This window comes from Rhinichthys klamathensis, unplaced genomic scaffold (genome assembly GCF_029890125.1).
Source record: "Rhinichthys klamathensis goyatoka isolate OS25496 unplaced genomic scaffold, OSU_Roscu_1.1 h1tg000310l_1, whole genome shotgun sequence".
In the NCBI taxonomy this organism is placed as follows: domain Eukaryota; kingdom Metazoa; phylum Chordata; class Actinopteri; order Cypriniformes; family Leuciscidae; genus Rhinichthys; species Rhinichthys klamathensis.
The window spans coordinates 756,855-772,785 of NW_026606828.1; the positions used below are offsets into that span (position 1 = coordinate 756,855).

Here is a 15,931-nt window from a genome sequence, read left to right on the forward strand (position 1 = left end):
GTCTCTAATGCACTGTGAAAACAAGCGGATTTGAGGGATTTTAGTTAATTCACAAACGTTGTTACGTGCCTCGGAGAACCAAGAAAGTGGAAAAGTCGAGTCATACATGTGCCTGTCGAAGAAAAATGCAGCAAATAAGCATGCCAGTCTTTTTTTCTCAGGGTATGACTCATGGGTGTGACAGCGCGACTGAATTAATGTGACTGGCGTTCGTGCCGACCAATAGAATCGTAGCGACTGCTCAGCGGGGGCGGGACAATATGAGTCCTCGTGGCCAATAAGTAACAACCTTCATTCATAAAACAGTGTGGGGGGTGATCGTTGGACGCGTGGGTTTGGAGGTTTCGTAACCCTGACTGAAACAGAAAAAACAGTTCTGAAACACAACCAATGAAATTATTTGAATGAAGGTTGCCGTAATGTTTGTCCAATCGCTTCTCTCGCAGAATAGTTTTTGGTCCCGCCCCATTGAAACAGGCAACCGAATGAATGAGAATGGGCTCTTTGTGATTGACGCGCACGGTCGCCAATAAGCGGTAAGTTTCGATTGACGGACGCGAGTTTCGACCAATCAACAATGGACGTGGGCTCGCATGGGCGGCGATGGAGTATGTGGGAGGTGTGCACTTAAATCTGGATAGACTAGTATGTTAGAGGAGTTGTAGGGGTGTGATGCCACAAGCTGCTTATAAAGCGGCGCACACGTTGAAGCTTTTAAAGCAGTGCATAACGACTAATTTTGCAGGTCATCCACCACCACGCACAGCCAGCCGTAGACATGGAGTCGTTTACCGTGGTGGAGACGCTACAGCCTGCCGTCAGAGCGATCTTCTGGGTCGGCGCACTCACCACGGCCTCGCTGGCTCTGTGGCTGTTGTACATGGTCATCACTGGCTTTAGGATATGGGTGCTGGGAAACGGGGATTTGCTCTCTCCCAAATTGGGAAAATGGGCAGGTAAGTTGAACGACATGCTTTGGGAATAAGCGCCTGAACTAGCAGGACATGGGTGGGATAAATGTAGTGCGCATTTGGCGCAGCCTTAAACTAAATAAAGCTCAACTTTATGGATTTGGGGGGAGGGAACTAATAATTGTAACTTTTTTGCGCATCAGATTTGATATAACACGTTATTGTGATCGTTTACGAAGGGATGAATACCACTCACGTACATTTATAATCCTTAAGGAAAGATTGAATCAGCAGACTAATTGAGGTATTAGTATTTTATGCGTATGGTCAATGGAGGCGCCATACATTCATATATTATGCGCAGAAAGCATGTCACTATGAGTCATTCAAGTATTTCAGTCTGACTTTTTTTTTTACAAGCTTGCTCTTAATATATTCGTTCAAATACCACCAATTAGATGAGTTTATAGTCACAACATTGTTTTTAAATCTTATATTTTATTTCAAACGCATACTTAATATTCAACCAGATATTTCGCTAAAATCAAGATTTATTTTATTCATTTCTAGTTTTTCCTCAATCGTTTATGCCTGGCCTGACCCAGTTATCCAGTTTTCCCGGCTGCGCGTGCCAGTGTTTGTCCCGACAAACGCTCTTTTCCACACTGCTTTCGTGGGTAAAATGGGGTTTAGTCTTCTACTTGATGTCTTTTTTGGCAGCATTTGTCTTCTTCATCCCCTCACTAGGGCACTGAGGTTGGTTTTTGGCAACATGACGCAGTTTAAAACGCCAATCTTAATTATAATGCGGGTCCATACCACGTGCGGCATGTGAGGGGAGACTTGTGGTGATGCTCAAATATACAAAAGCCGTGAGGTTCAGCGCGAAGATTTTCTCCAGACACTGTAATCGCACTTTCAATAATGTTACTTCAAAACTCATCACACTGTGGAAGATTTTGAAATGGTTCATCATGCCATAGTCTTTCACTGCCTAGTATGTTGTCTATTTAGGCAGCAGGTGCACCAGCACTCAACGCCCCTATCGGTCGATTCGGTTATTGCACATTCAGAGCGAATGTGCTGAATCTGATTCTGGACGAAATTGTTTTTTTTTTATTTTTTATTTTTTTTTATCGAATGACATTAGCTCATATCTTTATTTTTCAAGTACCACTTGCCAGCAGTTTTGAACCTACAACCCTTTAGATTTTGGGGTTTTTCTCACCTGTCAATAAAATGTTCCTATGCTACTTCCCTCCAAAAATAAGCAATTTTTATTTTGTGTAAAAGTCAGCCTGTTTTGTTTTTTTACTGATTGTTTAAACTGTTTAATAACCGATATGCAGAACCAATGACATCACCTGTGAGCAATGTGGTTTTCAGTTGAATGTAGGTTAAAGGGAGGTGACCAAACTTACCGGATTTAGAGCCAATTTTCGATAAACATGAAAAAGTGAGAAAATATCGTAAAATAACACTCAAACCAATTATAACAAATTTTGCCTTTATAGAAACAATGAATTGTGGACTGTGACATTGCTTTTCTTATTAAATTGGTAACACTTTACAATAAGGTTTCATTAGTTAACTACTTTAGTTAAACTAAGAATTAACAATACTTAATTGTTAATTAAGACAGCATTTAGCCTATTAATCTTAGTTAATTTTAACATTTATTAATACATTAATGTTAAATACAACATTTGATTTTAATAGTTAGCTCAGTGAACTAACATGAACAAACAATGAACAGCTAGACTTTTATTAGCTAACATTAACACAGATTAATAAATACTGTACCGAATTGCTCATTGTTAGTTAACTAATGTTAAGGAATGAGACCTTATTGTGAAGTGTTACTATTAAATTCATGTACTGATTTTACTTTAACTTTACTTTAACTTTACTCCCCATTATCATGGTGTAAACATGTTTCACAATTCAAATAACATATTTTTTGTGCATTACATTTAGTTTGCTTGTGATTTTGCACTGTAAAATATATTGTTGGTTTAACTTAAAGATACCTGGTTGCCTTATAATTGAGTTAATTGAAATTTAAAAAAATGTTTAATACAATGTAGGAGATTGGTTTAATCAACAGAAACTCAAAATATTATGTTAGCTGAGATTTTTTTTTTTAATGTATGTTATGTTTTAGACAAAAACTGCAAAAAGTTTTTTGGCAAAAGAAAAAAAAAATTGTGACGACAAATCATGAAAATATGTTTTACAGTGTGGGGGCAAACTGCTTTAATGTCATGGAAATTCCACAATAAAAAAAAATTGGCTTCAGTTTCATTTTAATTTCTCGTTTTTCTTGATTGGAGTGAAATACGACCTGCACATTTCCTCGGCAGGTTTATATGGTAAGAAGAATCACCTCTTTGCTCACTTGGCAACACCACTCCCTTTTACAGTGACTTTTTGAACTATTTCCTTTCTGCTAGTGTGATGTCAAAAATGAAGCTGATGAATGCCACTCCCTGAAACCAAAAAAAAAAACCAGGGTACCAGTCGGACTCGTTCAGATTAACATGCGCGGTTTAGAGGTGGCGGTAAGTGGAGATGGGGAAAACGAGTTCCTCTCCCTGTCAATCCAGAAGCACAGGTCTTGTCAGATTGAGCAAGAGTGCGCTTCCAGATCTCGAAAATCTGTCCACGTCGGTTTGAGTGTAACTGATGCTTCTTTGACACGCTTGCGGTCTCCCCGCCTCCTCTTTTGATAAGTGCATCATCTTACAGACTTGTCTTTGTATGTTGACGGTATGATGACACGAAATGTCAAAAATGATGTGTTTTTGAAGATCTAATGTGCTGAGTAGCTAGAAGGTGAGTCATGAAGTGGAATGTATGAGAAAGGCCCTGTGGTGTTCCTGTAGAAAAACAAGGCATTCCTGGCCTGAGATGCTTACGGGAGACTCCTGGTGTTTTTCTTGGGAACTGCACCGCCATGGTTGTAAGCCTGTGGTTTAGTTATTGTGCATGATGTTCTTGTAGGATTGGAAGGTTTTTTTTTTTTTTAAGACCATTTTTATTAGTAAGTTTTGGCTTCTCTCTCTTTCTCTCAGTATTATTAAGTTATACATATTAGAGGAAACCCAGACCAAATTTTTTTATAAGGAATCCCAGATGTGTTTTAGACATTAAAATAATAGTTAAAGCTTAAAATAAATCTATGATGTCACTTTTTTTTTTTTACACAATAAGCATCTGAGTTACTAATATCACATATTAATCTAATGCTTTCCAAAGTTGAATCTCATGCCCCAAAATCATAAGAAAATTAATATTTTGCATAAAGAACATTTATTTTTAGATCAATTAAGATTTATTTTGCATTATGACTACAAATATGAACATTTTACCCCAAATTACAAAGAATAATAATAAAAAAAAAATCATTGGTGATTCTTGTCCTCATCTTAATTTAACTATTTAAACCCAATATAAAGGCAATACAGATATTACCACAATGTCAGATTTAATTTTATGTACATTGTGTGCGTTTTAAAAAAAATGCTGGGCTGTTTCAACCCATGTTTATGGACAAACCCAACCATATATATATATATATATTTTTTTTTTAAAGTGTATATTATTCCACCTGAACTGAGAAAGTAAAATGGCAATTTATTATCCTTATTTTCAAGAAATGCCTAATTTTCTTTAAGCAGCAAAATGTGATTTCTTATTTTTAATTTAGAGGTGACATATGACCCAGACCTGTTTTTGACAGGATTCGTGACATTTAAATGTCGAAGAAGAGACTTCCATCTATCATAGATGCAAGCAACCTAAATTACATTAAGAAGCCATATTTAATCTCTTCCAGTCCATCAGTGTATAAAGGACTGTAAGAGTCTTAGTATTTTTAGGTTTCTATGACTGGTGCAGTGTACTGTGTGAACAAGGTAGGTTGGCCTTTCTCTCAGCTGAGTTGTGATGCTGACCGAGCAGTGCAAGGAAGCCAGAATTAGAGCTTCACCCCCCTCACCCTTCCCCATCTCACTTCATCCTTCCTTAGAACACTGAATGTGTTCGAAAATCTCAGTTATGTAATAGAGCTGCAGTCATTCATGGGGATGGGGGCGATTGTGTCACACAAACTTGCTTTGACATTCAAATCAAGGGTTTTTCAGTTTAAAATCCGGGCCTTTCTCAGTTCAGTTGTTATAGTAATATCCTCAAGGTTTCTTTTCTTGCTTACTGTATATGCACAAGTTTGTGAATAGCAACATTAGCCCATTCATGCTAGCTAAATGGGACAATGTGAATGAAACGTATTCATGTGAGTGAATGTCGGCTGCGCAACTTGTGAATGTGTGAGCCCTTGTGCGGCGTGAATGATGACAGCGTGTGACTGTTCTTTGAAGAGGTGGGGGTCTTCAAAGAGAACGCTGCCGTTCATGTGACTAACACGCTTGTTGCCACGTGCCGGAGCCGAGGATGCTGGGTAAAATTGCACCCCCCTTCTCTCCTCCTCTCTCTGTCTAAGCCTATCTCCATCCTCCATCTCTTGCTCATCCCCTCAGTAAGAACCCCATTCCCCCCCTCCAGAATCTGTTTGTTCGCTCTCTGCGGACCCCCACCCTCCCTTTTTCTCTTCTGTCACGACTCTGCTCCATTTATTTATTTATTTCCTGGAAAAGGAAATCTTCCATCTGGCGTTTAACACTACACCTACAATTCGCATCCCATTCCGACCTGCTATTGTGAGCAGCGTGAAGCAGACGTTTATTTGGATCTCTTTGGCTAAAATTTAAAAGACACTCAGTTAACAATTTACACACACACACTCATGATGCAGCTTACAAAAAATGCCTAGTGTCCTAAAGACACTAATTTCATACAGTACTTTGACATTAGTTTTCCGTGTTACGTTTGCACATATTTAATGCATCTCTTCCCTAGAAAAAAACATCGACCCCTGCACTGGCGTCCAAAAATATACCAGGTCTATGTTTAGATGTTTTGAATTATTTCTGCCCTTTTCTGTTCTAATTAATTTTTGGCGAGGAGAACTATTGATTTTTCACTTCTTTTTGTGTTGGTACGCATGTGGCTTTTTGCTGCTATTTCTGATATTGCACCCTCTCACCCCCACATTGTTTTTTTTCCCTTCAATCCACCTTTATCCGAGTATAGATGCTATTTTGGGTGCTGAACTGCTCTGGTGTGTAGTTTATTTTTTTCTGCTGGCCATGTGACTGGCTTGTGCTATTTAAAGCCCGATGCTGCTTTGGGGGGAGTGGGCGGAGGTGTTATCATTCTGCAGTGCTACCGAGCCAAGAACGAGAACAGTTCATTCATTGAGAGAGAGAGAGAGAGAGAGAGAGAGTGATGCGACAGATTGCATACAGTAGCGGTCTGAATGTGGATGGCAGAATCCCCCCTCATCCCTCATTTTAATTGAGCTACACTAGCTTCTGATGCCCCCCCCCCCTGTTTTTTAAAAGTATAGGTCACCTAAAAATTAAGTTTTTCATTACTCAACCCTAAAGTTGTTCCAAACCTGTATGAGTTTTTCATCTGTTGAACACAATGTTATTTTAAAGAATGTTGGTATAACCAGATGGAAAAACAAATACTGTGGAAGTCAATGGGTGCCGTCAACTGTCTGGTTCACAACATTCTTTAAAATGTCATCTTTTGTGTTCAACAGAAGAAAGAATCTCATACAGGTTTTGAACAACATGAGGGTGGGTAAATGACAATTTTCATTTTTGGGTGAACTATCCCTTTAAGGATGGTTTTCGTTCACGATTGTCCTCCGCTCTGCTGCAAGCATAAAATCTCTGTTCCATGAGAGCCGGTCAGCTTTTGCTTTTTTTTTTTTATACCGAAGGCTCTACATAAGCTGGGTTGCTGGGGGATGCAGAGAGAGAGAGTTTGAGGGTGAGCGGGCAGCATCTTGTTGGTATTCAAGTGCTGCGGCTGTTCCAGACGAGGCAGCTATTTTTACTCACTCGGCTGCTTTTTTTAGCTCTATATTCCAGAGTCGGAGGAGGGCCAGTGCGCCTGTGCGCCTCCGTATTTCTGAACGTACTGTTCGTGAATGTACCTGAGCACGACTGCTCGTGCCATCTCTCTTGCAAAGGGAGCTGCTTCTGGGCCTGTTTTTAATCATTTGTGTCATGCTTTTGTGTAGCATCTTGCTAATGCTGTTCACGCTACACTCTCAGGTTCTTCATATAACCATTGATGCCAATAAAAGAAAAGTTCTTTAAAGTGGAAAGGGGTTTTTAGATTATTAAAATGTTCTTCAAACTAAGAATTTATTTATTTATCATTAACTGTTCACTGAAAGGCTCATTGGGAAATCAAAAATGGTGTTCTATGGCATCGCTGCAAAAACTTTTGAAACCTTTAGACTTGGGTTTTGATGGGCAGCAGTCTGTTTATGATCTGTCTTCTGCATTAAATTATCCTCCGAATGGTCCCTGTATATCTATATGTTGATTAGTCTTGGATTTTGTGTACATTTTTGTGTACATATTTTTTACAGTGTGGCCGAGCATGTGCTCGCCACCTTCGTGTCTGACCCATTCATTGCGTGGAATTCTAGGAATTGTCCCCAAGCGCTCCTCACTCCGTGTTTGACGTGTTCTAGTGTATTTACTATTTGTTCTGACTTTTTAAATTTCTTCAGCCATATCCTCGCAAGCTCTTGCCATTGTTCAAAAAATGAAAATCTTCATACTCACCCTCATGTTGTTCGAAACCTGAATTACTTACTTCTGCAAATTTTGAAGAATGTTAATAACCAACCAGTTTTGGTGCCCATTGACCTCCATTGTATGGGTAAAAAAAAAAAAAGACATTACTCATATTATCATCTTTTATGTTCCACACAAGAAAACCAGGCGGGTTGGAAACAACATGATGGTGAGTAAATGATGACAAATTTCATTTTGGGCTGAACTATCTCTTTAATGTAATTTGTCCCATTGAGACCAACACGAGGATGCTTCATTCTTGGGATGAATTTGAAAAGGAGCTTGTGAATCACCTTCTTTTGTTCCTTCTCTCTTTCGATCCAGTGCTCTCTCCCGTTGTCGTGCTCTCTCACTTTCTACCCACATCTGACTTTGCGCAGTCTCCCTCTGGTTTCTATTTTTAGCAGCCCCCAGGATCCCTCCTCACCCCTCCTGTGCTGTCGTGCTCTACAGACGTCATAACCCCCCATTCTCTCCCCCACAGCCCTGCTCTTGCCAATGACCACTGCCCATGCCACACTTTGATCAGCATCACACATTTTGTCTTATTGCTTGCTTTTTGTGTTTCCATGTGTGTTTTGTAAAACAAGAGCATTATGGGAAATTGAGATGGTCCTAGTTATATTAGAATTATTTCATTTTGCAGGCTTTTAATGCATAATTGTAAATGTGAAGGGTGTCATTTCGGTGCTGCTAGCATCACTAAATGGAATGTCAAATATGACCGTTTTCAAACATCTGTGTGTGTGTATATATATATATATATATATATTGCACAGATTGCCCCGCCCCCCACTCATTGATTGGTTGAGGCAGTGTTGTCGGTCGGAATTGTGAAATGACAAATGTTTTGAAAGTGCTTTAGAGTCACAGTGTTTATACTTTTTGAGAAAATCAAATGGCTTTCTTGGTGGTTTTTTATATCAAGCTGTGATATGAGAAAGCATTTTAACATTTTTGATAAGATCTAATTAAAGGCAACAACAAAAGCAACCAGTTTCCTGAACGCTGTTCTTGTCTGCCATTGGTCAAACAGATAGCTCCCCAGACAGCAACATGGTGTCGGCCCAGATCCGAGCCACATCTTGTACATGTGGATGCCCCGCGTACCAGATGTGGGCCGCATCTGGGCCGACACTGTTGCTGTCTGGACGCCCCAAACCCACGCCATTGGTTGACCCAGTGTTATCGTGTTGGGTTTGTTAGTATTAGTGTTAGTATAGTAACAACTGAGTAATGTTTTGTTGTCTTCGGTGTGTACACTTTTTGATGTCAACTTAGAAATGGCCAATAGTTGGCTTTTATATATCAAGCTAATATTTGAGTATTTTAACGTCAAAGAATTGTTTTGAAAATGCCACAGTCGGTGCTCGCACTTTTCAGGGAAATCAACCTACAAATGGATACTTTGAACAATCTTGCATATGAAGCTCAAATATAGGAAGTGTTGACATCCATAAAGTTGGAAGTTTAGCAAGTGTAAGGCTGTTTTGATTTGAACCTAGTGTATCTGAGTACCTGTTTGCCCTGAATGTCCCTTTTTAATAAGCTTGTTTTTGGTAAAAAAAAAATTGTAATTGAGCTGCTGCAAACTGATCCTGTCTATTTCTTTCTACTTTTTCTAGTTGTGACGGGAGCCACGGATGGGATTGGGAAATCCTATGCGGAGGAGGTAAGGGTTTCTCTTATTTATCTCTTCGCTCCACGGAAAGCACAGTGACTCATCACAAGACAGAGGTTTCACTCTGAGGCCAAGAGAAGGAGGGTGACTAGAAGACTACTGGTGGAAAAAGACCTGTTACCTCATAACTCGTACAGTTCTTTCAAGTCACTGCTCACTCCAAAGCTAACATCAAGCTTCGTCTTTGGCTTTTTCGTAACAGTTAAAAGTAATTGGAGTAATCCACAATTTGTGCAAAATGTGAAAGCATGACCGCTTTCAAACAGGTTTCCCCTCAGACAATAGACTCATGTGTCATTGGTCAAACAAACAGCTAGCCCCACCCCCAAACACACGCCATTGGTTGAGCCACGGTTGCCGTGCTGTTCAGAATTCTCAAACGGAAATATTTTGAAAATGAGTGTATGGACTTTATGCGCCAGAGAAACAAACGCGCAGCCATCTTTAGAATTTTGTTTGAATTTTCGTTTCTGCGATAGCTCTGTGTGTTTCTATGGCATCGCTGTCGAAAGGTAATTAGTTGATGACGTGGATTTACTTGCGGTACAGTTAACGAAAGTAATCCTGAGCTTTGTAAGCTCCTGATGTTTGAAGCGAATGTCATAACGAATGTCAGTATACCGGGAATATTTTAAAACGAGCGGTTCATTCATAAATCCGTAAGATCTTACCTTCATGCTGTGGAAATATAAACCGGAAGACGGAACACAACGAGCGCTGCGAACTTGCTTCTAGCTTACTTATAGTCGTTTTTACATATAGGTTAAAATATTCTACTATTCACATTTAATGTTTTGCTGTAAATATTACATTTGTCAAAAGCTCATTGTCTGTCAAACATTTTATTGTAATATTTCTACTTCTCTGAGGAAAAGTATTCAGTTGATACCCTTGAAAATAAGAAGCTGACATGGATCACTTTTAGGAGTTTTCATGGCAGTTATTAGCAAAAATGCTTTGCATTGTTTATCTGCCATAAATTAGATGATTCAATCTCTCTTTCTCTCTTTCTCTTAGCTTGCTCGACGAGGGTTCTCCATGATGCTCATCAGCCGTTCCCAGGAGAAGCTCGACGACGTGGCAAAGTCTCTCGGTCAGTGTTCGGCCATCTGTGTGTGTTGGCAAACTGCAGTGCTCATCTCTGTGAATGACAGACAGTCCTCCTGATGTTAATGAAACAGGCTTTATTTTTATCCCTGGCCTGAGAGGCAGGGTGGGGGCCTGGTTCACTGGCTGGGCGCAGAGCTGATGCAGCCTGGCAGGAGTGCACAGTCAAAGGTCCACGCAAGCTCCAGGGGTCATGCACCACACTTCTCAGAATAAGGCAGAACCACTGTTTGCCTTTCCTGTTCCAATAAATGTGAATTACTTGGATGCTAGATCAGTGCTCACATGATGTACATATAGCATGAAGGGCCTTCCATCTGTCCCGACCAAGTGCTAAATGACCAAACATCGACCATTTAGACCAGTCGGATGTGTGGAGCATGACTCGTTTCCTCTACTATGCATCTAATTGTACTGTGGTCATTCATTTGAGGCTTTTGGTGTGAAAGCAGTTTCCTCTTCAATCTCTTTATATGCAATGAACCAAACAGAGTTTTTATAATGCAATCTAACACAATACTTAATTGTTTTAGCTTTTTTTGTAGCTTTTTTTTTAGATTTATTTTAGATTTATTTCAGTTACTGAACATGATTTTTAATAGTTTTAGTTAACAAGAACACTGAATTTTTAAATATAGCATATATTATATAAGTGTTGAATTTATTATGAATTCCCCCCACATCCTCTCAGTGTTCAAGGTACTTGTCGGGTTTTTTTTATTATTATTATATAACTTGCTAATTTTTCATCCTACATTTTCTTTTAGTATGAATGAATCATGACTGGCTGTGAGATTGTGAATAGGAGTTGTCTTATACTTATTTGGCCCCAATGTGTACTGAATAATGAACTAACAATGCCTTGATAGTCTTACTCGTCCCATGATCAGCTCTGGAAAGGACTCATTTAAGCTCTATGCTGATGCAGTTTTTAAAATGTTTTAACTATAAAATGTTATTAAAATCAACTTTTTAAGCTGTCTTCAATGCAAGCACTTAACTGCTGAGGTTAGTAGGCTGAAAAACCCAGTACCACAGTCATGCTAGCAACACACAGAATGGGAGGAGGTTATGGCTAGTCACGAACCGGGATGTAATTTGCCAAACCTAGTTCTCAAACCTAACATTTGCATTGATCACCCTCCATTTAGGGTGTTATAAGTCGCAGATAGCAGTATCCCACAAGCCCCTAGGACAAAAGTCTTTGGAGCTCATATATGTGTGTTGTTCTTAAAATAACCGTTCGATATACATAAAAAATGCTTCTCGCTGCGAGACCTGAGAGGAATTTTCCTCTCATAACTCAGTGGAACAGTGTTTAGACAAATGAGCCTTTGGACAATAAATTCTAATTGCTGCAGGCACATCAAACAAGCGGAGGAGGGGGGAGATGTAGGAAGTTCCTCTGACAGCTTTTTCTTGGTACGCAGCGCCCCCTGCTGGCCAGAAATCTGTGTTTTGGTGCAATGTGCAAAGTCCCAGAGAAGTTATTTTTAGAACAGCAGCAATAGCAGGGATGCCTGATCTTGGACAGAGTTCTCCAATGCCAATATTAGGTCTGCAGCTGGAACGATGACTGTTTCAGCAGGTTTTTTTGGGGGGGAGGAGGCTTCAGCTCTTTGCGTCTTTTTCTCTGCGCTTAATGTCTTTTGTGTCTCTGATTACAGAAAGCACATATAAGGTGGAAACAAAAACCATCGCAGTGGACTACAGTCAGGCTGATATCTATCCTAAAATCGAAAAGGGTCTTGCAGGACTGGAGATTGGAATCCTCGGTAAGTTAAAAAGAAAATTCTCTCTACGCAGAGCCTTGAAAGTAACACAAACCTCTTGTCAGAAAGCTAACACGCACTCAAGTTTCATTCACGATTCCATGTCTGTGTTTGAAACCTCTTTTATTTGGCCTCATCCTCCAGAAGGTGTTTTTTTTTATTATTTTTTTTATACCTGAAATCGTGATTGAGTTTTTTTTATGTCTGTTGTTCAGGCTCTCATCTCATTCCTGATGCTTTATCGCCACATAGTGGTGATTCTTGGAACATTTCAGATTCGCATTCAACCCCATCTAATCTTCTATTTTTGTCTCTTGAACCATAGTTAACAATGTGGGAATCTCCTATACATACCCCGAATTCTTCCTCCACATCCCTGATTTGGAAAACGTGAGTAACTACTTCTGAGGAGGTTTACATATTAGTAGCCACATTACTGTGAAGAAATATTCACCCTTTCATTTCCGTTTGCAGTTCATCACCACCATGATCAATGTCAACATCACCTCAGTGTGCCAAGTAAGTAGACACAAACACGTTGTGCTGTTTGAAGGGCTTCGGAATTCTTCATTTTGAAAATTCTAATTTGAAATTTTAAAAGTACTGCAACATGACCGCTTTGATGTACTCCTGTTGTACCTGTTTTCTCTCTCTGTCTCTCTCTCTTTTGCTGATCTCTACCAACGCTCCTCGTGTTCACCACCCACACATTCTCTCTCTCGCTCTCTCGAATGAAATATTAGCATTACAGATTTTTAATGTCATTTTGGAGTAACTTTTTCTTTCTTTTTTTTGCCAGATGACTCGTTTGGTTCTGCCCAGGATGGAGGCAAGGTGAGTCCTGATGTTTCATTATTTGCGCTGGAATTCCTAACACGTCCGCTGCCACTAAAAGGGAATTCAGTGCAGCTTTTTCAAAACAGGGTTTTTCCACCTGAGTGTCCCCCCCCCCAACTCTTTGTGTAAAATTGAAAAGCAACAATGCACTGATCCGATTGGCTACTCTGAAGTCACATGCTACTCTGGGGCCAATAACGGAGCTGGGCAAATTTTGTACAAATAGGTCCAACCCTCTGCACTCCCCAGCACTCTGCTGCGGCTGCAGGGGTACTGCATGAGAACTGGTGCCATGGCAACACGCATGGCGACCATCATTAGACGTGTGTTGATGTGAGGGCTGCTTTTAGGTTTCCACAGCTGGAAAAAAGACCTTATTTGATGTCAATGTCAAACATGATCGGTTGAAATAGTTTTTTTTTATATTGCAGAGCTAAAGGTGTCATCCTAAATATCTCCTCTGCCAGTGGCATGTTCCCCCTTCCACTGCTGACCATCTACTCCTCCACCAAGGCAAGTGACTTCACAATGTTCTTCACAGAAAAATCAGTGCTCATAATTGTTTCAGAAAGAAATAAAATAGTCTTTATACGGAACAATCTGAAGTTAACTTGTTCATACAATTGTTTTAAAATTTTGGTGGTATTATATTTATTAGTATTGGTCGATAATGTATATTTAATAGTTTGTGCACAATTTTTTTTTTTTCTATTTTTACATTTAGATTACCTTTGCCATCATCTAACGCTCACTTAAAGCGAATCTTTAAAAACATTAATTTAATAACACTATTAAATGTGCAAATCTGAGTATAAAATATAAGTGAGTATACATTTTTCATACCCCACATTATAATGCTTAAATTCACTTTGTGCATTTAGAAATTATTGATTTAAATGTAGCTTTTTTGGAGGATGATTTTTACTTGTCATCTTTCTACAGGCTTTTGTGGACTACTTCTCACGTGGACTTCATGCAGAGTACAAGAGCAAAGGGATCATCATCCAGGTGAGAAAACTGTCATTAAATGCTACTTTACTTCTATAATGTGCCATATTACAGAGTGAAATATTATTAAATGGAGGGAAAAAGTAGGGCAGATATTTATATTTATATTTATATATAGGAAATTAAATTTTGTATGCTGCATTTTTATATGCTCAATGTTTTGTTGTACTGCACTTTGGTGCAACTGTTGCTTTTAAATGCGCTATAGAAATAATTTTTGACTTGACTTGATGCTTCATGCATGCAAACATGGCCTATATAGCCTATTAAACTGAAAAAATGGCTGAAAGTGTTTTTAATGAATAACAAACCTCTCTGTCCCTGCCGCAGAGTGTGCTGCCTTTCTTTGTGGCTACCAAGATGACGAGGATCAGGAAACCAACCCTAGACAAGCCCACCCCTGAACGCTACGTGGCTGCTGAACTGAACACTGTGGGACTGCAGGACCAGACCAACGGCTATTTCCCTCACGCCGTCATGGTACGACTGCCTGAACGTCTCACCTCAAATGTCAAATTCAATACAAGTCATTCATTAGCTATGTTTCCATCCAAAGATGCGGATTTAACTTTGTGCTTTATTCGCAAATGTTTTATGCGATAATTCAAATTTTCCATTCAGTGAGTCGATGAGAACAAAATCGTCACTTCCTGATAAACTTCCGCTAAATCTCACTAAGATAAATGGAAGTTGCAGCAGTAGGAGAAGCCACTGTATATAATAATTTACGTATATAATAAATGACTTTCGCTTCAGAGCGCGCAGACAAAACTCGCTTGCTTTCAGAGGCGGATGCCTGCTGTTTAGGAATGCAGTCGTGTAAGAAAATTCTGGGAGGAAATTATACCGAAACACTTTGATAGATTTTGCTCAGGCATTTCAGAAGAACCAAAACAGCGTTTCAGATGCTGTGCAAAAAGATCGGTCCAGTTCTGCCATCCCATCGCAAAGTCACGTCTCTTTTTGAAGCGCATCAAAAACAATTTTTGGGGAATGTGTTTCTTTTGTAGTTTGTTCATCTTGCAGTTTCCATCCAGCTTCTTTTAATGCGATATCCCAAATACACATTAAAATAGGTGGATGGAAACCTAGCTAGTGAGCATGTTTGTCACCCTAACTAACCTTGTTTCTTATCTTTGTGTCCCGCAGGGCTGGGTAATCGCCGTCCTGGCCCCCATCCAGCTGGTCATCTGCCTGGGCCTGCGCTTGAACAAGTCCCAGCGCGGAGGATACCTCAGGAGGAGAAAGCTGCGATAGGTCGAGGACATTCTATGATGGAAACCAAACAGGACAAGATGTTTTATAGAATATATATGTGCTGAGATTTGAGATTCACTTTGGATCTCACGTCTTTGAAGTGCTTCCTCTTATAACACCCAATCGTTTATTTTTTATTTTTATATAAATATCTGGACATGCTCATGTCCCATAATGACTTGTTACTGAAATGGGAGGACCAATCTTTCTTTATAGGGTGAACAAAGTATTACATTTTGGAGGAGGGTTTTGTGACCACTGCTGTTGTAAGCAGAGGGCTATTTATATGGTGGTGGTGGTGTTTTCTATTTATTTAATTACTAATTATAGATATATATTTACTCTTTGATAATCTTGCACTCTTCTTGTTAACTGCCAAAAAACTTGTTATGCCTTGTAGTGATAAATGGGTGCTGGCCTTTCTTGTCATTAATTTATCATATTTAGCAAATCAATGGTGGCTAACTTTTGAATCCTGTACTGTATCGATATAAAACCAAAGGTCTGATTTAAGTGTATTTTTGTATATTGGCCTTTTCAGGCTGGAAGTTTACCTGTCAGTTTTGGTTTATTGAAACCCTGTGCCTTTTTATAGAACATGAAACTTGGTCACGATTATTAAAGGAGATCTAATGC

The 15,931-nt window shown here is 39.4% G+C and overlaps 1 protein-coding gene across 1 annotated transcript; it reads left to right on the plus strand.

Annotated features, from left to right (window-relative positions):
- Positions 1-635: 635 nt before the first annotated feature.
- Positions 636-15,636, plus strand: hsd17b12a (hydroxysteroid (17-beta) dehydrogenase 12a). Its single transcript, XM_056271031.1, has 11 exons — positions 636-956; positions 9,259-9,305; positions 10,332-10,407; positions 12,089-12,196; positions 12,519-12,583; positions 12,668-12,712; positions 12,993-13,027; positions 13,462-13,543; positions 13,973-14,038; positions 14,369-14,518; positions 15,188-15,636. The coding sequence occupies exons 1-11, from the start codon at positions 779-781 to the stop codon at positions 15,293-15,295; spliced, it is 960 nt and encodes a 319-aa protein (XP_056127006.1). The 5' UTR covers positions 636-778; the 3' UTR covers positions 15,296-15,636.
- Positions 15,637-15,931: the final 295 nt, after the last annotated feature.

Coding starts and splice junctions, on each gene's coding strand:
- hsd17b12a (XM_056271031.1), top strand. CDS start 779: ATGGAGTCGTTTACCGTGGTGGAGACGCTACAGCCTGCCGTCAGAGCG. Junction 10,408..12,088: donor CGACGTGGCAAAGTCTCTCG/GTCAGTGTTCGG, acceptor CTCTGATTACAG/AAAGCACATATAAGGTGGAA. Junction 12,197..12,518: donor ACTGGAGATTGGAATCCTCG/GTAAGTTAAAAA, acceptor CTTGAACCATAG/TTAACAATGTGGGAATCTCC.